Here is a 27,528-nt window from a genome sequence, read left to right as displayed (position 1 = left end):
CATGTTTCCCTCGGGGCTTGTAAATGAAATACAAATACTTGTATTTAAATACCCAATAAAACAAGAAAAATTAGCCTCCAGGAAAAAAACTGAATCAGTTTGGCAGCAGAAAAAAAACTTCAAATGAAATACAAACCTCCTGGAGGCACAGATCCAAACCAAATGAAGGCTGCTGATATTGTGGTGCAGTGTGATAATAGCCCCTCTGCCTGTAGCACAGACAGTGAAAGTCGTCTAGCATTTCACACAAATAAGATGTTTGCTGCTGTGTGGCTGCTTAGCTGCAAGCCCAGCCATGCTTGATATGGCAGCGCTTTACTTTCAGTTCACATGTGCACCAAATGCAGACAGCTGTAAAGTGGCTCTAACTCTTTATTCAACCCTCTGAAAAGAGATTGCATACTAAATGGATAGATATAAAAAGGGAAGATAGATGGAGGTTAACGAGAGACAGAAAAGAAAGATAAATCGCACCACGAAGAACTGTAGAAAAAATAGATAGATAGATGTTTATTGATCCCAAGAAAAATGGGAAATTCCGATGTTACAGCAGCAAAATCAGTCACAAAGCACAGAATATAAATATAAAGGAAATACTAGGAAAAATATACATACATACAATATACATGAAATAATATTTTGAATAAAGTAAAAAGAACAAATATTTGAATATGTACAGGATGGGGAAACAAAAATGTGCAACAAAAAATGCAGAGGCAAGGAGAGATGTTAGATGGTGAAGAAGAAGCAGTGAGCAGATGATTGGAGAATATTGGAAACCATTAAAGAAAAAAAGATTAGAAAAGGAAAACTTGCTAGGAAACGAGGCAAATAATGAAAAGTTTGGAGGTTTAAAAGAAAGGAAAATAACCAAAGGGGAAATGTTCTTCATCAGTCCTAAGAGAACTGCCTTCTTGTTGTGAAAACAGTAGTTATTCAGTGTCTCACCTGATCCTCACTAAGATATGCTCCTCTGTCACATTTCAGCTGCTCCTGTAGTTACTGTGACCTACAGGTAAACACATTCAGACAGCTAAGTTCAGACATGTTCACAACCACAGCCAGAAAATGATACTCCACTTCTGCAGAAGGTTTAAATCTACACCTCTGAGATAGTTGGGTCATGGAGCATCTGATAATCAGTACACTGAACACTAAACAACAGAAATAGGTTTTGTTGGATTGCACATGAGTTAGGTATAATATTGATATTATATTGCTTTGTCTATGATAAGCTTTGCAACACTAAGCTTTGTGCCAAGTAGGGGTGTGACGAGGCACACAGCTCATGAGACAAGATGAGATTTTACAGAAAACCTCAATGAATTCCAGTGGGGGTGAGTTTGCTTTTATTGTTTTGTGTCTTTGTTACTTATATTGGAAAAATGGGAAGCAACCTCACCTGCCACCTAGATTATTAGCGTAGCTGCCTGAGATTGTAACTGAGTGGAAATGTCTCGTCTTCTCTGCAGCCCGTGGCGTCCTTTATTTGAAACCTTGTGCTGCCTGGCTCGGTAACAGGAGCTGGAATTGCCTTGGTGGTGATGCTGATGTTATTTTTGAAGCCTAATTCAATTGGTTGGATTGTGTCAGTCTAATGTGATTGGCAAAAACGGATGCCCTTGGACTATAGAAGGCAAGCCAATACAGGCATTAGAGAGAACTGAGTAAGTGGAACATTGTCATGGCTGCTTTGGACTTGATATTGATATTTGCCATAGTTGCTTTAGTAGTTGGTGAGTTTTTGTCAAATAGCTATGCCTGTTCACTTAGTATGTGAGATGCTGGGATGGGTCCATTTATAATCAGTATTGCAAATGGCACTGTGACAGTGCTCCAGAGAAATGTGGTCATGGGAAACCGCTGAGGTCAAACCAACAGGGAGAGGAGATGAGAGGAAGCTTGGACCGGACTGGACCGGAAGAATGTCCCTCATGGGACAAGAGTACGGTTCAGTTTTCTGTATAGTGAATGTGTTCACTGGTTCTACTGGGAATACTTTTCCTCAGAGCTCATGTCTTTTCTACTCATCAGTGCTTACCTCTTCTCTTCTTCCTTTTCCTCTCCAAGCTTTTAGGAACACGTATAAGCGTGTCCTTCCATTGTAACAAAAATGAAGAAATCCCAGTGCTGTAAAAACATGATGGTTAAACCTTTTGGCTTTGGCCAGTTGGTGGCATCCCTACTAAGTTGCCTGTCTTATGGGGATAGCCAGTGTTTGTTTCTTATCCAGAAAAGAAAATCTGACCTTCCCAAAGGAAATAGTTTTCCCTTTTTTCCTAGCATATCCTTAAACTGCTTTCCTTCCACGTCTTCACATGTATTTGTTTGTCTTGAAAAGGTTCTGTGATCTTTCAAGAGTTTTATTAACCAGCTTGGTGGGGCCCTTTGGAAGGTTTATGAGAAAAACTGCTCACAGTATCAGGGAAAAAGCTCAACACTTTAAAATGACACACAGCTGTTCAATAGTCTGTAATAGGCAGTTCAGTTGTTACATGGATCATCTGGCTGAAAGATGCAGTAAAAGGTCCTGATATCTGCGTGCAGTAAACTGGGACAGACAGGGTGTGGCCAACGCAGGTTTAATTGGCATCCTCTTGCTGCACATATTTCTCACTTTACCCCAGTTCAGACTGTAAGACTTGATGGCACATTTTTATGTTAATCAAATGGAGATGCTCTGTGATCTCCCTTTCTATAAATTGGTGGAAGTGAAACCAGGCAATTTGGCAACAGTTAGAGGTGACTAAAATGTAAATGTCTTGTAAACTTCACAGAGAGCGCTCACATTTACTGGTTTGTGAGTTTTTTTTTTGCCACGGGGTAAAAGAGGCAGAAAGGGCTGGTGTCTATTTATTCATGATTTCCCTGAATGAAACTCAGTAGCTGCTATCTGTGGGAGACAGTAGTTGGATTTTGTTTCTACTTCAGAAAGGGTTTTGTGAAACCTTTAAAATTGGCATTGGAAACATTACATCAAAGAAAGCATTTCCACCACCAAAAAGTGAGCATTTGTTAATTACACGTTTGGTTTATGTGTTTATTTAACAGGGACCATATAGATGAGAAACAAAAGAAAAGAAAGAAACCTTTATTTGTCAATCCACAAGGTCCATGTAATTGGCAATTGACTGGTATTTCATGCTAACCCCTCTTTATACACAGTCCACAGCTCACACATGCAGTTCAGTACATAGTGGAGCATTTTAGGGCTTTGGGGCAAACTGACACCTCTCAAGCTGCCAGTCCACTCTCAATACTTTGTCGGCACAGAGACTTAAAATGGTACATTTTTGCAATGCAATGCAACAGATGTAATGTACATAGGGTATACAGCTGGAGCTAATTTCTGTTATTTATCTAATGCAGCTTAGTTTTTAAGTCCGCATCAACTATATTATGATTATCATTATTTATGTTGCTTTGATTACCTATTTTTACTATTTATCACTGTAATTTTTTTTTAAAAGTAGTTTTTTTGGCATGTTACTGAAGCTCTTCATCAAAATGACATCCAGTGTTTTTTAAGAAGATGATTTAAGTTGATGGATGAACTGAGCGGTAAGAGATGACATCAGCATAATGTGTATCTGGCATATCATAATAAAACAGCCGATACACCAATGCCAGTGACTCTCCATGCGTGAGTGTGTGCATAAATGTGTGTGTGAAGTAGTGTGCTGAACACACTAACTATGAGTAACAATGCTTTTACTATGAGGTGACACACAAACAAACAAACAAACAATCTGGGAAGAACATTTAAAAAAAAAAAGGTTATTGAGCGTATAAAGCATTTATTAACCCATAATGAATGAAGGTAGAAAGATTGCATATTTTATTTATAGTAAAATAGGATTTTTATGTGATTATTGCACAAATTTGACAAATTACCATGATTTGCCAAGTGCTTAATTTTGCTCAATTTGGCCTGGGACGCGGTCCTTTGTCCTAGTGTATTGTTTGTAACTGTTTGTAAATGTTTCCAATGTTTTTGAATTAAAAAATTAAAATAAAAACTTGATCACAAAAAAAGTTGTACTCAATTTGACATTTTTTTCTGGTTATTAGTTTCTCAATTGATTTTATTGCGAAACAAATAATCAGAAAATTATCGAGATAAATATCAACAATGTGATACAAAATTACACATACCATGGCACAGGAGGTTCCCACTATCCATGTCGGCCATTTCTGAGCTGTCAGAAAAAGGGAATTCAGCTAGGAGTCATGTTAAATCATTTGTTTAACACACTAACATTGGCATCATGTAAGAGTACAGATATGAATGAAGACTGTGTATTATCTCATTGCTGGTGGGACACAGAGGTTATTCTTTCTCCTGTACGCCCTCTATTTCTCCATTAGGTTAAACTGGTGCTTGGCACTGACAGGAGTCCATATACTGTATGAATGACTCCTCTTCTCTAATCTACATGATGACACGCTCATAGATTAGATTGATATGACTGCAAAACGGGGTGTGTGTGTGTGTGTGTGTGTGTTGAGATTTATCCTGGGGTCTAACAACCTTTAGTGGCAATCAGTGACTACATGTACGTCTCTGTGACATCACTTAATGTGATTGGGTGGGGTAGGGGTTTTACTGCACATGCTCAATAACAGCCTCTTTGCCTGACAAGGTTTTTGTTTTGTCTTCACAAGTGACATGTCACCACACACACACACACACACACACACAGAAACAAACACACATGCATCAAACATAATGACAGTTCAACCCTCTACATGCATGTTTGCTCTGCCTCTCATATCGTACACAGGAAAAACTGACAACACACAAATAATGACCCTACCTGACAAGAGCACACAGTTACTCAAATAGAGTAGAGAAAAGTTGTTCTTGTTTTCATCAATAGAAATTTGTTTCCCATTGCTCCAGAACAAGATTATTTACATATATTTCACAGTTGTTGTTTTTTATTCGTAAGGGTGGAAAATCATCAGACTGTCAGCAGGTCTGAAGAATATCAACAAAAATCTGTAATGCTAATTTAACCAAATCAGTTGACAAGGTGGTTGTGGCTTTTTTGTCTTTCTGTCTTTCAAACAGAAGTAGATTTTACTGCATTGTTATTGCATAAAATGGCCTGAAACAGTTGGGATCAGTGTGGCGTGTGTTAGTTAACATGACACCTGATCTGCTATATGGTTTATATTGTGGTAGCTATCCCTTTAATATCTCTTTTGGTATAAGGCAATCATGGGCAATGTTTAAAACTAATGAGTAGAACTGATTTTGATATTATTGCACCATCAGTGTAATGGTATTTAATTTGCTTAGATTAGCCCAAAACAAACTCATCTGTTTTTTTGCCATTAACAGTTTTCTAAATTGATTTTCCAGAAAATATATTGTTATGTATATAGATCTATGTCATGATAATAAATGACTTATGCACTTTTCCTAGGTTATTTAAGAGAGGAACACACTATCAGCAGATTCCCGATATTAAAGAACACGGGAACAGGACCAAAAAACCTGATCGGGACATCCTCAGTAACCACTAATGGCTTGATTTTCTGTTCTGTTCTGTCCTATTCTAATTTCTGTCTGCAGCAGATATCGCTCAATAACGTTGTAACCTTGGTTCTCTGAGTGAACAGACTCTCTTTCCAGCTGTAGGCCGCTCGGAACCGGTTCAATAGAGAAACAGTGCTGTAGACATTTTGCCAACTTTAGACACTTCCTAAAAGGGAGCCAGTTTTAACTCAGAAGATATTCTTACCAAGATTTATCTTGACATATAGCACTGTCATCATTAATCATTTATCACCTTGTGGTCACATACAGTATGTTGCTGTAGACAGCCCAGTGCTTGTTGGTAAAAGTGATTTGTGGTAGGAGGGTGTTAGGATGATATCAGCTCTTATTCCCAGGATCCAGTTGCTGCACATTCCTTTTAACATCTTGTGGCTCTATTTTGACTGGTGGCAGATTCGAGTTTTATTCTCAGGCTCAGTATCAGCCTCTTCTTTAGACTGAGACATCATCACCCATGGGTGTTGACAGCATTGGAGTATCTGTAGTTTCCTGTGAAAAAAGGAAATTAACAACATTTTGCCCCATCTCCCTCACCTGCATTTCAAATGGTACATTTTTAGTTTTCAATGACTGTACCAGTAGCTATCTGACTAACATCTTTAGCTATTTTTTTAAGGGTGCTTGGCTTTAAATTCAAATGACTTGGTTTTAAATAGTGTCATTAGTAGGCACAGGTCTACTTTTTGTTAAAAGTCACAGCACAAATATGATAAAATCAAACTCCAACTAAGTTCATTAAACTAAGTTTTACAATATAATTCACAAATGTTTGTCTTTTTACATATATGTTCTGCAGTCTGGTGCTGTTGGAGAACAGTGTGGTTTGGGAACAACCTCGAAAAGTATCAAATAATGGCTAGATATTTTCTGTGAAACCTCCCATATCTTGTGTGTGCTTGCAGTTCACAGGCCCTTCTCCCAGAAAAAGATTTGAATATGTATCACTAATGTCTTGTAGTACTTTTCCTAAAGCCAACTAGTAGTAAACAGGCAGATTCCAGAGCCATGACTAGTGATAGGTAACTGAGCAGAGAGAAGATGAGTCATCTAAGTTTGTGTGGCTCTCATTTTTAATTAAATTACATTACATCTACTTTTGTGTGAGATTAAATAATGATAGTTTCACAATTTGTAGCTTTGGCATCAATTTCTAATTACTTGTTGTGGTTTCTTTTGTTCCACCAGTCATCTAAATTAAATGTTTCTTCTATTCCATCTCTGTGTTTTAGGTTCCAAAGTGTGTGAGTGACAGAGTGTGTGTGTGTCTGCGTGTGTGTGTATATGTGTCACAATGAAGCACCAGTCTATCTCCCGATGGCTAAGCCAGCTGGGACTGCCACAATACTGCCCAGCGTTGGAACAGGAATATGATGGTGTTGAGGTAATACACACACGCAGAAACCAACAAACCTACCAATAATACACAAGTAGATATTTATTATTACTATTTAGTAAATAACTGAAAACAGGCTTGCCTGTTCCTGAGGAAACTCTTGAGGCAGCATTAGACCAATGTACCTACATACAAGGTTCAAGATTCAAGATTAACTTTATTGTCCCACATCGTGGTGAAATTTGTCTAGGGCAACTAACCAATGCTGCAGCCGTACAGACACTGTACAATACCATACAACAGACCGTACTATGGTCCTGTCATTGTATAAACAAGAGCAGATCCCCAAACCTTCTGCAAACATCTGGATCAGCAAAGTATAGTAGTCCCTACCAGAGTCTGAGTTGTTTACAATGAGAGTTGATTAAGCGCTTAATTACTAATCATACCAAAGTGCAGTCAAAAGCACAAACCCTACTTCCTCTAGAAAGACTTGTGTGCCATAAATCCCCAAAAACTAGAAGTGCAATACCATTATGTACATAGTGCCACCTCATTGTGTTTGTTCATTCACTATTTTAATTCTCTATTTAGTTATTATTTTTAATTTTTGTTGTATAAATTGTATATTTCTGCTTGTCTGTGATTTAACGTTCATATCGAGAGCTGCTTGTTGTTGAAAACAATGACAATAAAGATCTACTCAACTCTATTCTAAGTGGTCAGTTCACTCTAATTACAAAGAGCCTTAACCCCAAAGGCTTCTAGACAGAAAGGTAGTTTGGGGCTTTGAGATATCTTGCGTTTAAGTTGTCTGCCTCGATCTCGATAAAATCAGTTGTAATGGAATTTTTTTGTGGTGCTAAAAGCATTGCTGTGAATAATTTTCATCTGAATTACTTTCTACCAAAGAAATGCCTCCTGTGAAAGTTCAGCACAAAAAAGCTGACACTATCTGAATGGCCAGACGTCAATAGGAGCAAGGGGAAAACAATGTTTTAGTCATTTGGATGAACTGACCCTTTAACATGTCTGTTTAAAAAGAGGATTTCAGTATATGGTTGATGAAACTGTGTTGTGTAATCTTTCTATTCCATCAAAACCACCTGTTCATATTAAAAGTGATTCCCACAGCAGCCAAACAAAACTTCCTCACGGGCCCATTAGACTCAATGGGCAGTGATGTGGGGGCTGTTTTAACATCCAACCATTAGCCAACTTCAATATGAACGTTACACTAGTCATTGGCTTGGAGATGAGATTGATTAGCCAATAAGACATGAATTATTCCATCTCCTGCTAATGTTTATCTATAATGCATTGGTGTAATTAGTGAAGGCGTAATGGGGAAAGCTTATGAAGAAGAAGAAGTTGAAAGGGGCAATGATAGAGATACAGCGCAAACAAAGAGAAACAAGGACAAGAAAGTGTTGTTCTAGTCTCGTTTAACTTTAATAGCATTTAGGTTGATCTCAAACATTAATAACTTAGGGAGCTTGAATCTACAAAAGTACCTTTGACTGTGCACTGAAAGGAATTCCTTTAGTTTAAAGGAAAGTCTCTATAATTTATCTAAAATAAATGCATGAAGCTGATGACTGGAGCTATTGGCACTTCTCTAACGCTCCAGCATCTCTGTACAGAGAAATTGCAGTTTTAGGGAGCATAATGAGCTCTGCTCAGCGTTGCTAACCTTTCTCTAAATATTATAACAACAATATCCAGATCAGTGCCTCCTAGTCATCCAGGCGGATGAGCGCTTCTTTTCTTTGACACAACATACCAACTCAGCCGACCTCATCAACACTACCAACAGCTACGTGCACAGAAAGTGTCCAAAGAGAAATCTTTTAGTTTTTACACTATGGTGAAATGATTTTATTTGTATTTATACTTATTATTATATACAGCAATGATTAAAAGAAGCGCTCAGCTCAAAAACAGCAATATAGTTTGCAAACATGAAGTGAATGTGACAAAAATGTTTTTCATTTCCTTATGCTGCACAGTTTTGTTTTGTCAATGATAGTGTGAAAACAGAAAATCATATTGTATATTCCTTTTTTTTTTTATTTAAATTTTTTCTCTGATATTTGTGTACTTCTTGCAACAGTAACACAGAATTTCCCTTTGGGGATCAATAAAGTTCTTCTGATTCTGATTCTGATATTAAATAAGGACATAAAACCATAACAATGAGGACAAGGAGTCTAAAAAAGCTCTGTTAAGCTGCGGATACAAGTTTACAAACTTTCAGAAATGTTGATGTTGATGTCTTTATTGCCCAGCGCTGTCTGTACCACACTGCTCGGGCTTCTCATTCACAAGCTACCTTCATCGTTGAAACAACAGTCATGAGAGCAAAACCAACATTCACAACTGCTGTATCAACTCTCCGGAGGACTGGTATGAGAGTTCATATTGATGTTCAGCTCTGCATGATGGGGAAAAGAAAGAAAAAAGAAAACATGTCAACTTGCTGTTGGACACAGAGTGAGACGAGAACGACAGAGGGAGGGGGAGATAGATTCTCAGATAGATTAGGCTTGTGATATGCCAGCACGTCTCACACACACACACACACACACACACACACACACACGGAGGAACGCATGTACACACACACGCACGCAGGAACGCATGTACACACACACACGCATGCACACACACACACACACGCAGGAACGCATGTACACACACGTGCATGCACACACACACGCATGCACGCTGGCACGCACGCACACACACACACACACCACACACAAGCTGTCATTACTTGTTTTTCATCAACATAACTAATGTAGTGTCTTCTTCTTTGACCTAATAACTTGTCATTACTGAGCTGTTGAGGCAAGTTGACTGCAATGACCTGTGTGTGTGTGTGTGTGTCCTTCCGTCCGTGTGTGTGTATATTCATGGGTCTGCCCACTAGTCTAAATAGCTTGTGTTTGTGATGAAGAGAATGGTCGTATTGTTGAGAAACCAAAACAACAAGGCCTTGGTTTGAGCCGGGAGTGTCCTGTGATGATACATTGTGTGTGTGTGTGTGTGTGTGTGTGTGTGTGTGTGTGTGTGTGTGTGTGTGTGTGTGTGTGTGTGTGTGTGCGCGTGCGTGCGTGCGTGTGCGTGCGTGTGTGTGTGTGAGTGTGTGGCTGTCCATTACTGTACGTGGTTGAGTTCTGGTTCAAAGACTTTGTGGCTCTCTGTCACTGGGTCGTTCACCTTAGTACCATAGTGATAGCTGAAGTTGTGGCAGGGTGGTTTTTTTGTGTGTGTTTAAGACAATGTTGTAATGACAGGAACAGGAGGAGGGGAGGAGATGGCACACTTTTAGAAGATAGGAGGTTGTCTCAGCAATTTTTTCTCTTGCTCTGCTGGAGCCACTAACAACAACAAAAACTGTTGTTTTTACCAAGCACAACTGTATATTCTCCTGTGACCAGTTGTTTATGCTTATGTTCTGAAAGCTATTCCTTAGTATCTGGCGACCTCAACAATCTTTTTCATATTAGCTGTGTTGAAGGTTCAACATCCCTACTTGTTTTTTATTTATTGTTTATTTTACGCAGGCAAGTGTGTCCTTTAAGTGGTATATTGAGCCACTTCACACATAGCCGTAGCAAAACGTTTAAAATTATACTCTTCTTCTCAGTGCCAATAATCTGTCAATCTGGAACACAGAGAAGTCACACACATACTGCCACATCATTACATCCTACCCTTTTTGATGCTAAATAAAAGAAGGAAAGACAGATTGATTAGAATGTTGATTTTGGTGTACTCTGGGTTTACGGACACATTTTATTTGGCTCATTTATTTGTCATGACATGAAAGGCAATCTATGTTCAGTAGGCATGGTGTTTTTAATCTGATATACAGTACTCCAACTGTGACCAAAGAACATAAAAAGCTATAAAATCTGTACTTTATTTCTTCAATTCAATCATAAATCTGTATCAAGCAGCTTTTGAATGCTAGAAGGAAAAATGAACGTCTTTATGTTTTAGCGCTGGTTTTGATCACCAACTCCTGGAAATAAATATCTCTTTGGTTTGCAAGATATATTACTTTTGTTCACAAGCCATGTTTGTCATGTTTTACTGTTAACAGCTCCAACTTGATTGCCTGTGAAGATGTACTGTTATGCTAAGATTAGACTGTATATCCAAACATGGTATGTTTTTCTCTGGGGGAACGGGTTATAAGGCAGGAAACTACTTTACTGCTACTCTGTAGCTGGTGTGGGCATTGTGAAGACTTACCTTGTCATTTGATTGTCCTCTGCGCAGAAAACAATTAAACCTTCACCGAAGACCAAACCTTGATTCAGTTTGCAGCCTGTCTTTATTCTGTTTCAACAAGGTCTCACTTACAACAAATTCCTCTCCCGTTGTACAAGAAACTTCCAGGACACCAGCGACACAGGCAGAACCAAAAACGTTGAGGAGAAAGCTGCACACTGAAGTGCTGATGATAAATCACATAGATCAATACTTTAACATTACTGTCAGTGTTAATATCTAAAATATCCCATAACTTCAGAGGCTATCATCTAAAGCACCATCACTTCACCTTATGTTTCTGTTTTTATGTTTTCCAGGACCTGCTCAACCTCTCAGAGTATGACCTCTTAGAGCTCGGAGTCCACAATCACCTCCACCGTCTGCACCTTCTCACTTCTCTACGCCTCCTCCAGGAGCGAGAGAGGAGGAGAGGTACTCGCATACCATATCGTCTCTCACACACACACACACACACACACACAAACACACGGAGGTGACCAAACATTATCGTTCCTTATCGGATCCATCAAGTTGTTAATGGCTGGCTCCGTGTTTGAGTCTCCATCTCTGTCTTTCTCCCTCTGTACCTAGAGAGTAGACAGAAAGACAGAGACGGATAGCATAGTGTCATGTAAAGACATGCTTATGCCTGGGGGGTCCAGTGGTGGGGAGGGAGTTGTCTAGGGGAGAACAATACTTTTCCACACACACACATATATACACACACTAACGTGAACCTTTTTCCAAGCTATCCGTAAATAAGGAGAAGAGTGCTGAGGCTTGCACTCCTGCTAAGTTTAATCACTTCTAGAAATGTGTGTGTGTGTGTGTGTGTGTGTGTGTGTGTGTGTGTGTGTGTGTGTGTGTGTGTGTGTGTGTGTGTGTGTGTGTGTGTGTGTGTGTGTGTGTGTGTGTGTGTGTGTGTGTGTGTGTGTGTGTGTGTGTTTGTGCGTGTGCATGTGCGTGTGTGACTACTGCTTTGTTTTCCCGGTTTCCCATGCATTATACTGTGAAATCTAACTGTTGTCTTGGTGACTGAGGCGTGCCTAAGTCTAGTTTATACCAAGTGAATAAATTCTTTCAGTGAAACTTCTGAAGCTGATACAGTACATAACACAGGAATATTTTACTTGTTGACCTCAGCAACTCTTTACCTCAAATTGAAGGCATAAATATACTAGGAACAAAATCTAAAGTGGTTTGATTGCACAGGCAAAAAATTCAGTTTGCAACCAAATCAATGTATCCCACTTCTTCCCAACTGCAGTGTGGCCAAGTTCTCTTGGCTAAATAGAAATGTAGAAGTTGTTAAAGGAAGTAGGGATTGTATCTCATAGTAAACCCAGCCATCTGGAAAAGAGTGTCCGACCTCCAGCTGCAGTAAGTATAAGACATTTTTTTATTTTCAGTGCTGTGTTTGGCAGAAATTAAGTTTTTTGCAAATTGAATTTTGTTGCCCATCTTTTAGGTTCTGTAGGTTCAGTGTTTCCTCAATGTGGAATTTACCGTGGCGGCCTGCCCTGGTGAAATTTCTGCCGCCATGGTATAAGAAATATGGCAGCTGTTTATGAAAAGTCATAAAGTTGTAATTAAAGACATAATGTTCCCTCTAAGTTTTGTTGTTAAAGTGTGTGTAGCCTATCTGCTAACATTAGCTAACATTAGCAGATAGGCAGATAACATTGTTGTTTATATTTTTTGCACAATGTTTCTGACTGTAGTGGTGGTCATAGTGTGATGTGAAAGTGAAAGTTTGATATGAGATGCTAAAAGGAAACTACACACTGTTTTCAGGTAATGTTACTTTTTGATGTTCAAACCCCCCACCAAACACTGAGACATATGTCTAAGATGTGATGAAAATTATGAAAGTCTAAAATCAGATGATTTCAAAACACAAAAGTTAAAATTGTAAAAGAAACCGTTAGAAATATATATATACTGTGTGTGTGTGTATATCTATATATATGCAACATGTATGAGAGAAGAAAAGCCTATGTAGTCTGTGAAATCAACACTATGCCATGTTTTATTATAGTGGTTGATAAACAGATTATGATGCTCATAACCTTAAACCCGCCTAAAATATAAACCAGTTTCACAAAGCTGCTAGTCTCAAGAACACAATTTTATAAAGCAGCCAAGAACATTTTATATGTGATATATTGTCAGTCAAACAAGTCATAATTGCAAGATATATTAATTAAAAGGCTCTGTATGAAGTAATAATAAGAAATATTGTCTTATGATAGGAAAAGATACGAAAAGAACAGGCTTAGAAGGGAAGGTTTATGGTCTACTGTTGCATTACACACTTCATATGCATGATAATTTATCTAGCAACTTTTTAAAATAATTTTCTATAGCTATGATTTTCTTTTTTAGTCTTCAAAGTCTGAGTTTGTGACCCTAAAGGTTTAGATCGCCTCTGTACTAATTTCTCGCTATCCTTGTGTGGCATCTCTATGGAAAGTCAATGTCCAAGTGTTTAGAAGTACAAAAAGACATACAAAATTAAATTAAACTTCTATTTCAAAATGCATACAGTAAGCATGTGGAAAGTGAAATGTTTGGCCTGCAGGTGGTGCTAAGTGAAAAGCCAGGTGATCATCAAGTCATTGGGATTCAACCTCTGACAACCATGAATGTAAAATCTTTAAAGATGAAATGAGTATTGAGTAAACTAACGCTTGATCAACAGAAAAAAACTAAACAGTTAGCACAGTGGCTTTGAGGAACAAACACAGAAAATGTGCATGCCAAAGAAAATAGAAATAGAAGAGATAAGGACTTCACAGATTTGCCCTTTATATTACATTGTCACATTCCTGAGTTCTCTGTGTGGCCGCTAGTGAAGCCCTAACCTGTAGGTTGAGGACTGTTGCTGAGGTAAAACAGCCTCTAGTTGAAATCGCTCAGTCCCCAACTACTGTGGTATTATCTGTCTGCCTGGCAGCCTGCCACCCCTATCATTACCACAAAGGCCAGATTTGTTCAGCTAATGGTATCCTTCAGACACACGCACTCACGCACGCACGCACGCGCGCACGCAGCATCCTCCGAAAGTGCCAACTCAACATTTGACCCAGATAAGAGCATTCCAGTGAGAGCACCTTCAGGATAAAACACATGCACACTCACACACTGCGTCCAGGCACATATTAATTTCATCATAGAACTGTTTTTTGGCTACAGTATATGATTACGTGGCAAGAATAAGAATCTGTGTACGTATGCATGTGCCAGGTACTTTCCTTGTTGGCATGACTTAAAATGCAGCAGAGAAGTAGAGATGCTCCATTTAGATCAATTAGAGGGTGAAGTACAGTACGAGGCATCAGTAAAACACATACGCGCTCATTCATTTCTCACATATTTCAAGCCTTTTGGGTTTGAGGTTACAGTTTGTTTAGTTACAGTTGTTGCTGTGGCTACTCTGTTGTCTGTGGATGTTCATGTTTAAAAGAATAACTGAAATCATAGCTGTATTCCAATTTTTAATTTCTTGTTGAAAATAGTTTAAAAGAAAATAACAACTTTGCATGTATGATGCTTTTAAATGGAATGACACAGAGACACAAACTGATAAACAGAAATATGATTTATAATAATTATAACAGTTGGTATGATCAAAAGTGGCATTTACAGTAATGATAAAGATAAAAGAACCATGCCTAGAAATAATAGTTGAAGCAATGCAGGGCGTAGCATGGCGTCGAGCAGGACCACGGCAGCAGCTACAACCACAACCTTAGTGAAATGATTACCACATTTTAAGGATAGCATCTTGAACTTCTTCCAGCCCCTTGCAATTTGTATTAATTCACAGAAACACAGTATTTAGCATCTCATTTTCAATGCGTAGCTCCTCCTGGAAACTTCTCTTTTACACTTGTACTTGTTACACTGACTGAGGTATACCAGCTGTTTTGCCCAAGGGTCAGATCGGTTTTCTCTCTTGCTGGACTATGTGAGCTGAGGAAGTGAGTAATGTGAATACTAGAACACACACAGACAACATACTGCTATGCTAGGCCATGCTAAACATGGGTTGACACAAGTTCAACGTGTGCATGCGTGCGTGCGTGTGTGTGTGAGAGAGAGAGAGTGGGAGAGAGAGAGCAGGTGTTCATGCAGACACTTTGTGTGCTTGTTTGTGTTTCTGCTGTTGGACAGTGATGTTGCCATAGTCACAGAATACTTACAGCAGTCAGTTGGGAGTTAAGTTAGTTTGTGAACCAAATATAGAGCATTCACACTGACAATTACACACATTCATACAGTAGCTTTCAACTGACTGCCAGTGAGCAGGAGGTTCAGTGTTCTGATCACTACAGAAGTTGCTGACAGAGGGCAGAGATTTATTCACTCATTCTCCCAACATACTTTGGGCCAGATCAGATTTGAGATTTAGACCTGCTACTACTGTTGTTTTCTGTTTAGTTCTTCTCTGTTCTGCTATTTGGTTTGTCAGTTGTTATAAAGCTAAAGTACTCTTCAGCCACCAAGACTTATAACACCATGATGTTTAAGATGCCATTGTTCAAATCAGGCTCATGTCTTCAGTCTTTACCAGCTGTTTTGTTATTTTGTTGTCTGTAGTCTTCCACAACCTCCGAGGTCTATACAGACCACATTCTTCACAAGATCTATAGGCTGAACGGTATTTTTATGATAAATAGATGTTACGACACCTGAATATGTTCTAAGATATCATTTTCTAGGGAATATAAAAATAAAACACAGTTCATTCATCAGTAGCACAAAATGCAGTGTGATTTACAACTTAGAGGAGGAAGCTGTATTTTTCTTCGAGGGTAACGATTTAAGACATTGTGAGCAAAGTATTCTGCTTCTCCAGTATGTAAAGCGAGTGCCCACATCAAATTACATCAAATACAAGCTTGCGCTGTCAGCATTTTCCTTTGACTGTGCTCAACAACTGAAAAATGAGCTGCACCAGTTCCATGCTAGTGGGTCACATTTCATGTAACACTGACAATATCCATAAAAACAGATTTAAAGTTCCCCTCTAAATGAGTATTTAGAGTTTTTTTTTAAAGTCCACAGCCTTTAAATATTAAATAACTGTTACATCCTACCAAGGAGTACAGACAGAACCAGGATAATCTCTCATGTGAAGGTGATAAACTTATCAACATGACCTCAAGTTAATACTAAGTGTACTATAAACATGTTCCTCTGTCTGTCTGCGTGTGTCAGTAACAACAGCTATATCTCGCGTTTGGCAAAACAGGGAAGATCCAGTTCCCAGAATTAGGCTGGTCCAAGATAGGAACATCCAAAAAACAGAAATACTTGAGAAAGAAATTAAGTTGGGACATTGTGGAGGCTATTTTCTCTTTTACAAAGTCTTGAGGAATGTAGCTAAAGATGTGTCTATTTGCAACTGACTGTATTTCACTGTATTTTTGGGCTGTCTCCAACCTGGGTTTTTAATTTTGTAAAATTTATTTAATGGTTATGGCTTCAAGCACGGGTATGCAATGTAATGAGAGGTGTCTTGGTGTTGTTGGGTAGCACATCACAACATCTTCGCTCAGTGTCCAGTTTATTAGGCACGCCTAGCTCTCAATAAATCCTAATTTCATGAAGGTAATACGATTTAGATGCAGGTTGTTGTGCTGATGAACTGTACGGCATTATACAGAGCGGAGTTTTTTGTTATCAAGCCTAAACTCTTTAATATAAACGTGGTTAGAGTTAGACTGCGACAGTTTTAGCTAATAACTTAGTAACTATAATTGAGGTTATGCTATTGCAACATCACGCTACCTTTGCCATTGCCTCCAAAAGACAGCAGTCATCATTCTTAGAGCCATTATAAGTTTTGTCGATACAATTAAATGTTGGTGTAGGCATTTGAAGAAATTACCAACTCTGTCCTTTCTCTGGTTTTGTACAAGCAAGAAAATCTGATCTGCTGTCAGTTTTGTTGTATTCATCATAAATACAAAAATTGGATCATGTATGTGTAATGTTGTACATGATCCCTCATAAAGACATTAAAGTGATTACATTACTAGAAGAGAACCACCCAGCTTTTATAGTACTTCTTTACAATCGCTTTAGGCCACTGCATGCTGCAACATTTACAGATTTGCATTACGTAGAAGCTTCCATAAATCATGAGAAAACTTGTAGATTTCCACCTGAACAAACAAATTTGAACCAATCACTTTTTTATCGTAAGGCCCAGAGGCTGCAACTGGAGGAATGAGGAGTGGCCGCAACCCTGAACTGTTTACTCTTCACAGTTATGTGATCAGAAACACACACAGAAACATAAGTATTTGTATATACAGATCTATAAAGTGAGGGGAGGAGAGGAACAGAGGGGAGGGAAGAGGGAGACAAGGAGTGGATGGAATGAGGGGAGAGAGAAGAGAGAGAAAGGAGGAGGAGAGGATGAAATCTGGAAGAGAATGTTCCTTGCACAATTCATATCTTCCTAGGGAGGAGTTCCAGGAATACCACAAATCTCTACACCGAAAGGAACCAAAACAAAAGAAAAAACAAATGTTTGCCAATACCATGTAATAAATTAGTATTGCTTAAATCCAAAATGTGCAGGTGGCATCTGCAGCGGGTGGGGAAGCTACTCCTACTAGTTAATAGGTTTGAGAAACACTGGTGCCCTGAGGGTTGGTGGTCATTGTTTGGACATGAGTGACTCAGCGAGGCCTTGTGCCAACATGATGTGCTGCCTGAGTGCCAATGTGCCGAAGCAGGGCTTGGCCTGAGGACTAATATTAACAGGAAGTGCGGGAAATGACTGTAATGGTGTGGCATTCTCCAAACTCATTCAACATTTGCATTATAGTAAATATTTTTGATCTGTAGACTTTTCTAAAGGGGAAGATTAAGCCTTGATGTTGCTGGCTTCCTGGGCAGTACAGTTAAGTCTGTACGCAGTTCAAAACGTCTAAAAATACTGCTGTAAGTGCCAGTGGAGGAAATGCTACTGAGCATTGCATTAGGGCATTCTTCTCTGCCTTCTCATAGATTGTCACTTGGGTATCTAATGGCTAATGCATGATTCTGAACAAATGCTAAAAATCCTATACATTTTCCTAGCAGCTGAAGTTGCATTAAGATAATCAGGACAATTAGGTAGCCCCCTGTGAGAAAAAGATGTCTTGTCCAAACTCACTCTATGGTGTAAAGCTACTTTAATCAGTCCAAAAATAAGTATGTGCATCTGTGCTTTCTTTTGTGAACTGTTAGTTCTTCAACAGAAAAAAATGACTTCTTTCTCTAATACTAAACAGATATTTAATATATACTTGTTACTGTTTGTGTATGCAGCTATCACCTATCACTAAACTCCTTTCTGCTTTCTGATAGGATATTTCATCACAAAGACACATACAGTATCAGTTAAGGATTACATTTCTGCTCGGCTGAGCCTAACGACACCCCCCTCACACCCTCATTGTTTGGGAAGTTTAGGGGATTCAGGAGATGATTGCAGGTTACCCCCCCTCCCCCCAACTCACTGTACACCTTCCTGAAAATAACACCCTCACACACAGAAACATGCAGAGAGTTATCCCAAGCCTGTGTAAAATAGTACTGAGATAAAAAGAGGTAAAGAAGTGAAATTCAGCTTAAGCTGGATCTTTTTACTTCCAAACTATCCCTCCATCTCTACTGGAGTCCAGGAGCAACTTCTTAGCTTGGCTTTGACAACCAGCCTGTGTTTCCTGCTCACAGTGTTGTGAACAGGGTGTTGTGAACAGACTATAAACGTGTGTATTCAATGATCATATCACCATTACCTAATGCCCCAGGACCTTTTCATATTGCATGGATTTAATTGACCACATGTCTTTTAGTTTGTTAGTAGTATGAAAAAGAGGTGCAACAATGAATAAATTAGTTGTCAACCAAATTTATAAGTTGACAATTAAATTGATCGCTATCTATTTTGATAATCGATTAATCGGTTTGAGTAATTTTTTCAACAAAAAATTCTCACTCTCAGATCCCAGCTTCTTAAATGTGAACATTTTCTAGTTTCTTCTCTCCTCTGTGACAGTAAACTGAATATCTTTGAGTTTTAGACAAAACAAGACATTTGAGGACGTTTGGGAAACACTGATCCACATTTTTCACCATGTTTTGACATTTTTATAGATCGAGCTAATCGAGACCAACTAATTGAGAAAATAATCAACAGATTACTCGACAATGAAAATAATTGCTAGTTGCAGCCCTAGTATGTCCTTTAGAGTTATTAGTGTCTCTGCCTTCTTTTAATGAAGAGTTTTAGTTCGTGGACCTCTTCTGCACTGTATGTGATGAAAAGGGGGAAATAAATGCTTAAATGTGACTATTAAAGTAGAGATTTTAACACTGCTTCCCAAGCTTTGTTGTCTATGACTGTTGTTTAAGAGCGTGATTTTCCCTTCTCAGTATTCAATATGTTTAAGTTGTGGGAAGAGAACTGTGCTGTATTGTATTTTACACACAAAAAAAGATTTCCAAAACAAACAAAATTTGTCTGGCAGAATTTTGTTTTTATAATTTCTTGTGCCATCTTGGATACTTTACTGAAAGTCTTGGGTGTCTTAACCCCCACTGGCATAAAACAATGACATTTGATTAAAAAAAAATATTTTAACAGTATGTGTTTCATTTTCACAGTTTTGTTGTTCCTTTCCGTGGCTTATGATTACGTATTACTTGCCAAGGTTACTGATGTGATCTGTGACAGGAAGGCAGGAAGAAGGAGTGGTCTGACAAGTTACAACACCGATTGTATCCAAACCTAATGTTTAACCATATTACTGAACCAATTATTTCATCATGCAGTTTCATACAGTGTCCAAGTGATGTAGAAGTTTTCTGTTTAGATCATGTTGCTAGAGATTCTATGACTCTGCTTCACTACTACTAGAAGTGGTCTTTCCCGTAGTCATTCGAAAATTAAATTAAAAAGTAACCATACCTGAAATAACTGTACTTAAAATTCATGGTATTGCAAAACTGAATGGACATTCACAACCGCTGCGAGTTGAACCAGAAAGTCACAATGCAAAATCTAATAGATGTTTAACATTTAATAGATGTTTTTTGTGTTGTTATTGTTAATGTGTGACCTGTCTCGACTGAATTTTGTTATGATGTTGCTGTGGTGCCAAATTTCAGACAATGAAGTGGGCGATTTTATCTATCCATCTAAAACTAAAGAATAATAAGGTTTTAAGAAATCCAAATCTTTTGGCCCTCATGCACTTCAGCTGCTTTCCCAATCTTAACAAATGTAGTGTGAATAGCTCAAGATCAAAACACCTACATGTGTGTGTGTGTGTGTGTGTGTGTGTGTATGTGTGTGTGTGTGTGGCCTTCCATCCAATGCGGGCCTACTGATCATCTCGGCTTCCATAGCGACAGGATGGCCTTCTTACATTGTCTGTAAGGAAACCCGCACACACACATGCACGTGTCTGGGTGTTATCAACTCTAGACAATACAGAGGAACAGGAGGACAAAGGCAGGAGAGAGTGTTGTCCTGAGGGCCAGTCAGCACTCACACACACAAAAACACACACTCGTACACTCAACATGACCTCATACCTGATGTAATGACAAAAGTAGAGCTAAAGATGAAATGTAGGGATTTTTGCCAGCATTCCCTCCACATCTGAAAGCTGTGTTATAAAAACAATCAAGTCAATTTTAAACTGTGAGGCTGAGCAGATTTATGTGTCTGCCAACACTGAGTCAAGTAGTTAAACACAAGTCATGTCGCAACCATGCAAAGATCACGTTTTTTCTTTTTTATCCCCTCCCTGCAAATAGCAACATTAGGTCACATCTAAATCTTTTCTAAGTACGACCAGTTGGTGGTGTTGGTGTAAGAGGTCCCAAACAAAAAGTCTTGGTGCATGAAATATGAGGCTGTGCAGGGAACACGGAGGAGGAGGAGGAGGAGGAGGAGGAGGAGGAGGAGGAGGAGGAGGAGGAGGAGAAGGAGGAGGAGGAGGAGGAAGTTGAGGAGAAGAGGGCAGTTTTGTTTAGGAGTTGAAGGGGGTAGGGGGATGCAAGAGACAACTCAGCTAAAAAAAAGAGAAAGAAAACTCCTCCCAAACACAGTGGAGCAAGAGGAGGGGCTGGGTGCTCGCAAATCACTCCCCAGAGAGAGAAAGAGGAGGGCTGGGCTTCTGATTGTGTGTAGCGCTACTTGTTGTTGCCTGTCTGAAGGAGCGTGAGTGTATAGTCTTCCAGCCGGTCAGCTAGTCAGCAACTCACTCATTCTAAACCAACTATGAGCGGGAATACTTTTTAATAGAATTATATAAAACTAAAAGATAAGTAGGAGCAAAGATCGTGGGAAAGAAGAAGAGGTCACACTGACAGGTAGGAATACAAAAATCTGTGTTTATGTGAGTGTGCATCCATATACAGTAGCTGTGTGTAGGAATGTGTGTGTGTGTAGTTGGTGATGGTCATCTCCTCTGGATGCATTTTTGTATGTCTCAGTTTTTTGACTTTTCATAATTTAAACAAGTTAAAAATAGAAAATTTTATTTTTTTCTCTTTCTGCGGCTGCTGTATATTCTCCACACTCCTGTGCCTTCTCTTTGCCACACAGCTGTCACTCTCTCTCTCTTTAGTTAAATTGTTTATAGCTTGCAAGTGAGTTAGATTTGCTTAGGGACCTTTTGAGCAATACGTTGCCTTCCCAAGGCTCTGGGTGTAACCGTGGTTGCTGGAATTGGTGGTGCTAACTGTGGAAACCCCAGAAGGAAATAATTACATGGATTATGACAGATAACATCAAGATTTTTCATGAAGTTTTTTTTCTTGTTTACTTGTTTTAAAGTAAGTTTGAGATTGCTTGTTTAAGTTACGGCTTCAATATTTCAAGACGTTCATTTTTCTCAGTCTAACCACAATGATATGATAAATGACAGGTATGATTTTTTAAATTTGCGACTTAAGACAAAACCGCGTGAGGCTCTGATCAAACATCTGTCCTTCTCAGAAACCCTATGACAGGTTGAACGGCTGCCGCTCCGATTTAAACTCTGACCTTTCAGTTATGGGAACACATCTTTAAAAAGCAAGCCATCCATGATATGGTGACAGAGGCAGACATACATATGTGTGCATCTGTGTGTGTGTGTGTGTGTGTGTAGTGTAAATGTTTTGTGCAGAAAAACGCATACATGCAGCAGGCTTTTTCAGACATTAGACAGTTTCAAGTCTGAACCCTGTAGTGGTGTTGAATCGAGCTAATGAGAATTAACCTTTAATTATTCCTGATATGTGTCTGTGTGGGATTCATTGAGCTCAGCTTTAACCCCGTGATTGACATGTACCTGCAGTGACAGTTATGTGTATGTTGTGCTGTGTTACTTGCTCCTGTAGCATGAGGTGGTTGGTATTCCAGCCAGCCATCAATACTATGTGACTTGTAGTCTTCACAACATCTGACGGACTGACAGACTGCAGAGGTCAAAAAATAAAATCTGAAAAGTATTTTTCAAGGACTTTACTTGAGTATAGTTTTGAATACTGCTTTTTAACTAAAGCAGTACCACCTTGTGCTTTAAACTTGGCTACATTTCAGGAAATAAAAATGTTGTACTTTTCACTCTACTACCTTTCCCTGATGCCCATGTAGGTACCAGTTACCAAAGACAAAGATTTTACATACACAAAACATATGAAAAATGCGTTGAATAGAATGCAGATTAAACCATCCAGTGGTATACTGGATAAAGTAGTTAGACTTTGCCAGCTCCAGCTGCTTCATCATTAACATCAATAATGGATAGTTATTGTAATGGATAATAGTTGCATTAGTGCATTTACTTTTGGCACTTTAAAGCTGAAATCTGCAATTTGTTTTTGTTAATGGAATAGTTAAACTTTACTGGGAAATGCACTCCTTTGCTTTTATCATCAAAGATAGATAGATAGATAGATAGATAGACAGATGAATAGATAGATAGCTGGATTCCATTCTCATGTCTGTATGCTAGATAAGACAGGAGACGGTATCTAAGCTTAGCGTAATAACTGGAAACATGGAGAAAAAGATAATCTGGTTAAAAAAAATAAAATGCACCTTCCAGCACCTCTAAAGCATACATATTGTATTACCATGTCCTGTTTGTTAATCCGTATTTCTCTGCAAGAACGCATGTAAGCATTTCTCCCAAAAAGTTAAACTTTTCCTTTAGGTACCAAGTTTTGTTTTATCTGCATGTTAGGTGTTAAGACTGACACACTTGCCTGGTGAGTAACATAAACACAAGTTAGTATCTATGTCATAACATGTCAATTTAGCATGTCATTTTATATTTTTAGCAATGAATTGGTTGGTCAGAGACATTTTATGCATAGCTGTGGCCGTGGTAACACTTGACTTTTCAACGCCACCTTTGTGATCCGAGGCCAGGCCACCTAGCCATGTGGTTTAGCTCGATCTTGTAGAATACAGACTTGACAGTTGATGCGTCCTGGCATGTTCATGAAAAAGCATTGAAAAGCCAAGTGTAACCAATACTCATACTTCCACCCAAGTTACCACTAATCTGGACATGGCTTAACTGACAACAAATTAACTTTGAATAAAAAGAGCTTTTCTTTTTTATTCCTTGGTAATTAGTAGTTATGGAAATGCTAGCGCTCCCACTTTCTCTTTGGGATTCAAGGTGATGTAGCCGGTGGCCGAACAGCTGTAGGGAAGAGATGATGATGCAGGGAGAGAACAAGAGAAGGGGAAAAAGAGCAGTCTAAAAACATGATACTGTTGCTGTTTTTACTTAATTAGAGAACTAGATACTTATTCCACCACTGTCTGACTCAGCTGACTGCTTCTCTGTGTGAGTGAGTGACTGACTGACTGACTGACTCATTGTGATCCGTGGCTGTACGTTTCTCACACTGTCCATCTTTACGTTTTACTGTAGATATACTATATGAAAACAGCCCACACAGACTGAGGGTAGGTGGTGTGTGAGAGAGAGATTCAGACGTATTATGTTGCAGCTACTGCTGTAGGATTTGCACCACTGCTGGGCCCACACACTCAAGAGTGCAGCAGGACACCTCTCTCTCTCTCCTTATCCTTCCCTCTCTCTCTCTCTCTCTCTCTCTCTCTCTCTCTCTCTCTCTTGCTCTCTTTAACAAAGACTGGCTCTAAACAGCGGTCATGTGACAGTTGTTCCCATTGTTCACTTCTGGCCAGGGGTGGTTTTGCTAATGCATTAGTGTGTGTGTGTGTGTGTGTGTGTGTGTGTGTGCATGCGCATGTGTGCATGCAGGAAGACACTTAAGCTAGAGGAAACCCCTCATTTCCAAAACATGTGGATATTCATGTTGTCCTCCCCATTGAGAGTATATTTAATAAAAGACCAGTAGTGAAACATGTGACAGCTTCTGTTTTAACTCCATTTCATTTCTAAATAACATTATCATGAAGAATGCATCTTGTATTATGTAAACCAGAGGACCTTTTAAGATTCTTTCAGTCATATCGGAATTTCCTAACATGCACAGTAGTCATGGTGCTAGTGAATTAAATGGGACCTGTTGGATCACCTTAAGGACCAAGCAGCTTTTAAAATTACTACTTCAGTGGATTAACGGCAAACAACAAAGCACATAGAGGAACAAGGTTTACTACCAAAACAATTGATTAATCTTAACGTAGGAGGAAAGTTTTGTCCAACCATTTGAGACAGAACTATAGAAAGAGTGAGGGTGATAGGGAAAAGGAGGAAGGGAAGCAGAAATAGAGATACTTGTTTTATGCCAATGATCCTTACTAATGAGCTGCCTGCTGTCTAAATGTTTATACTGCCATTTCCTCTTCCTGTTAATCTGTGCTTGTTTCCCACCCAAGGCCTTGTGTGTTTGTGTGAGTGTGTGCTGATGTTCCCAACCCAAGGCCTTCACTAGTGTTGGTGACAATGCAAACCCTAAGTTCAGAGTATTTTGTCTTTCATACCAAGGTCAATGAAGATTGGTTGCCAGGTGTAAGAGGAGTATTTTCCCACTGTAAATCTTTATTTGACAGTTTTCCTTTAATGATATCCTGTATGAAGCACATATATCTTCATTACAGATCGTCAGTCGATCCGGTCGGGCTGCAGTTGAAGAACAGAGTGAGCTAAAATGTTGACAGAAAAAACACCACAATAATGGCATCAAAGCAGCTAATAAAAGTTTTTGTACATCAGTTTACAAAAATAGGAACTCCATTATCGTTAAGTTTTTTTATCAACATAACACACGTTAAGTTTTGTTTCTAGCAGCCGTTACCATCGGTGCAACATCAGTAACTAATCAACTCAAAATTATTCAGCCTAAAAAGGAATTCATTAAAATGGACACAATGTGAGGCTGAATAATGAAGTAGAAACAGCAATTCAGTCTGATTATCAGGTTAACCTCCATGTCCCTCAAACATTGGAGTCAGTGGAATGATGGAGAGATGTCATTATAGGTTCATGTTATGACAGCAGAAAACAACTTGAAGTAGTTTAGGTTTGTTTGTGAGGGTTTTGTGCCAGTTTCTCTGGGGCAAATGCAAAAACTCTTTGTCATTGTAATTTGGAACAAAACAAACTGTACTTGCTAAATTTATTTGTACATTTACAGAATCTGAGAGAAAAAGACTTAAACTGTTGAATGTTTTGTAACACTAGGTTACCAGTTAACTCGCTGTAGAAACTAACCTGAGCAGGGCTAAACTCTACCATCTTCTTACTTTTTGGTAAATGGTAGTGTAGGAAATGATGGTGCTATCTTGTTGTGTGTGTGTGCGTGTCCGTGTGTGAGATGCAGGGTGATGTAGCCCGTGGCTGAACAGCTGTAGGCAGGAGAGGATAAAGCATGGAGAGAGAGAAAGAGAGCAAAGTCTTTTATTGAGAGAGGTGGAAGGACAAAGGAAAGAGAGAAGGAAAGGAAGACCTGACATCATGATGGACAGACAGAAGGAGGGAGGCGATATCTGTGTGGGGGGTGGGGGCACAAGATTGAAAGACAAGAGGGAAAGATGGATGAAAATGTTATAAAATAAAATAGTTCAGAAGGCAATGATGGGTACTATAGAGAGAGAAGATAGATAGATGGGAGGATGACTGAAATTTTCACAACTTCACTCCATTACTTCCTATAGCTCTCAGTATGAATAATTTATTTAGAAGATTAATTGACTGTTAATACTAATTGAGTATTCATATGTGTAAGTGCTGTGTGTCTGTGTTTTCACTCAGTCCTTTCTCCTCTGCAGGGAGGGTGTGTGTCTGGCAGATGGCCAGGGTCACACAAATACACACACACACACACACACACACACACACACACAGCAAGGAGCTGACCATCCCTTAGGGTCTTATAATAGTTCCTCCTCCTGTAATCGTTCTACCCCTTAGAGGAATCCACATTCTGACCCAGCATGCCTAAGCAGGACTTTTTTACATTTAATGTGTGTGTATTAACTTTACTTGTCCCGATGAAAAGTACTGCGCTTGCCAGCCGTTCCTTTCCCTTAACATGTATTTGCATTTTGATTGATATTCATCATCACAAGCTGTTGACTCAGACCCCCTGCTAAAGTATGGTTTTGTTTTCTCTATTTATTCCAGGTTTCCTCCATTCACTAAGCTCCAAAGCTTATGCGCCTCTTACTACCGCCACCAAGGTGGTTATATTTTCTTACTTTAGTTTGGCTTTAGTTTGTTTGTCTGTTAGCAAGATTATGGAAAAACTACTTACCCGATTTTTACATGGCGAAGGAGTGTAACATGGGCCAAGGAAGAACCCATTACATTTTGGAGTAGATCCGAATTGTGGGGCATATTCACAAATTATTTTTCACTTTTGTTAACATTGTAGGAAAAGGCATTTGGGTTCCATTCATGCGGTGCCGGAATAATTGAAAAAATTATTATAATAATATAATAATAAAGTTGCCAACTTGAAAAAATATTCCCACTTTATTAACATTGTGAAATAGGGCATGCTTTGGCAGAAGTCTGCACTCTCTGAGTGTCCTCAGAGTTATTTATTTATAGCAGGTCTCTGAAGTTAATCTGAAACGACAAACATTACCGGCTGAAGTAGCACATTAACAATCTGTAAAGTACAAAATAAAACATAAAGGTTTTGACTGTTTAATGTGCTCTCTGTGTCCGTACTCAGACAACAATAATTCGTAAGAGAAAGAAACACCACTTTCAATTCACAAATAGACAGTGTGTTTTGGCTGTTCAACAACACCACGTCTATTATAATGTGCACTAGTAACTGTGTTACCGTGCCGTTTTCCACCAAAAACCTTTTTGCACAGAATTACAGA

General features: G+C 38.9%; 1 protein-coding gene across 2 annotated transcripts in view; it reads left to right on the top strand.

Annotated features, from left to right (window-relative positions):
* Positions 1–27,528, top strand: part of bcar3 (BCAR3 adaptor protein, NSP family member) — a 67,564-nt gene that overhangs the window by 1,885 nt on the left and 38,151 nt on the right. Inside the window, exons 3-4 of one of the 2 annotated variants that reach the window (XM_034880667.1) lie at positions 6,796–6,947; positions 11,501–11,615. In XM_034880667.1, the coding sequence (XP_034736558.1) occupies positions 6,858–6,947; positions 11,501–11,615 (205 nt within the window). In that variant the 5' untranslated portion in view covers positions 6,796–6,857. Of the gene's footprint in view, positions 1–6,795; positions 6,948–11,500; positions 11,616–21,382; positions 21,570–27,528 lie in introns of those variants that run through there. The other variant, XM_034880668.1, reaches the window with a different exon arrangement.

The sequence above is a fragment of the Etheostoma cragini genome, chromosome 9, assembly GCF_013103735.1.
Source record: "Etheostoma cragini isolate CJK2018 chromosome 9, CSU_Ecrag_1.0, whole genome shotgun sequence".
Taxonomy (NCBI): Eukaryota; Metazoa; Chordata; class Actinopteri; order Perciformes; family Percidae; genus Etheostoma; species Etheostoma cragini.
This window is presented reverse-complemented; position numbering and strand designations above follow the sequence as displayed.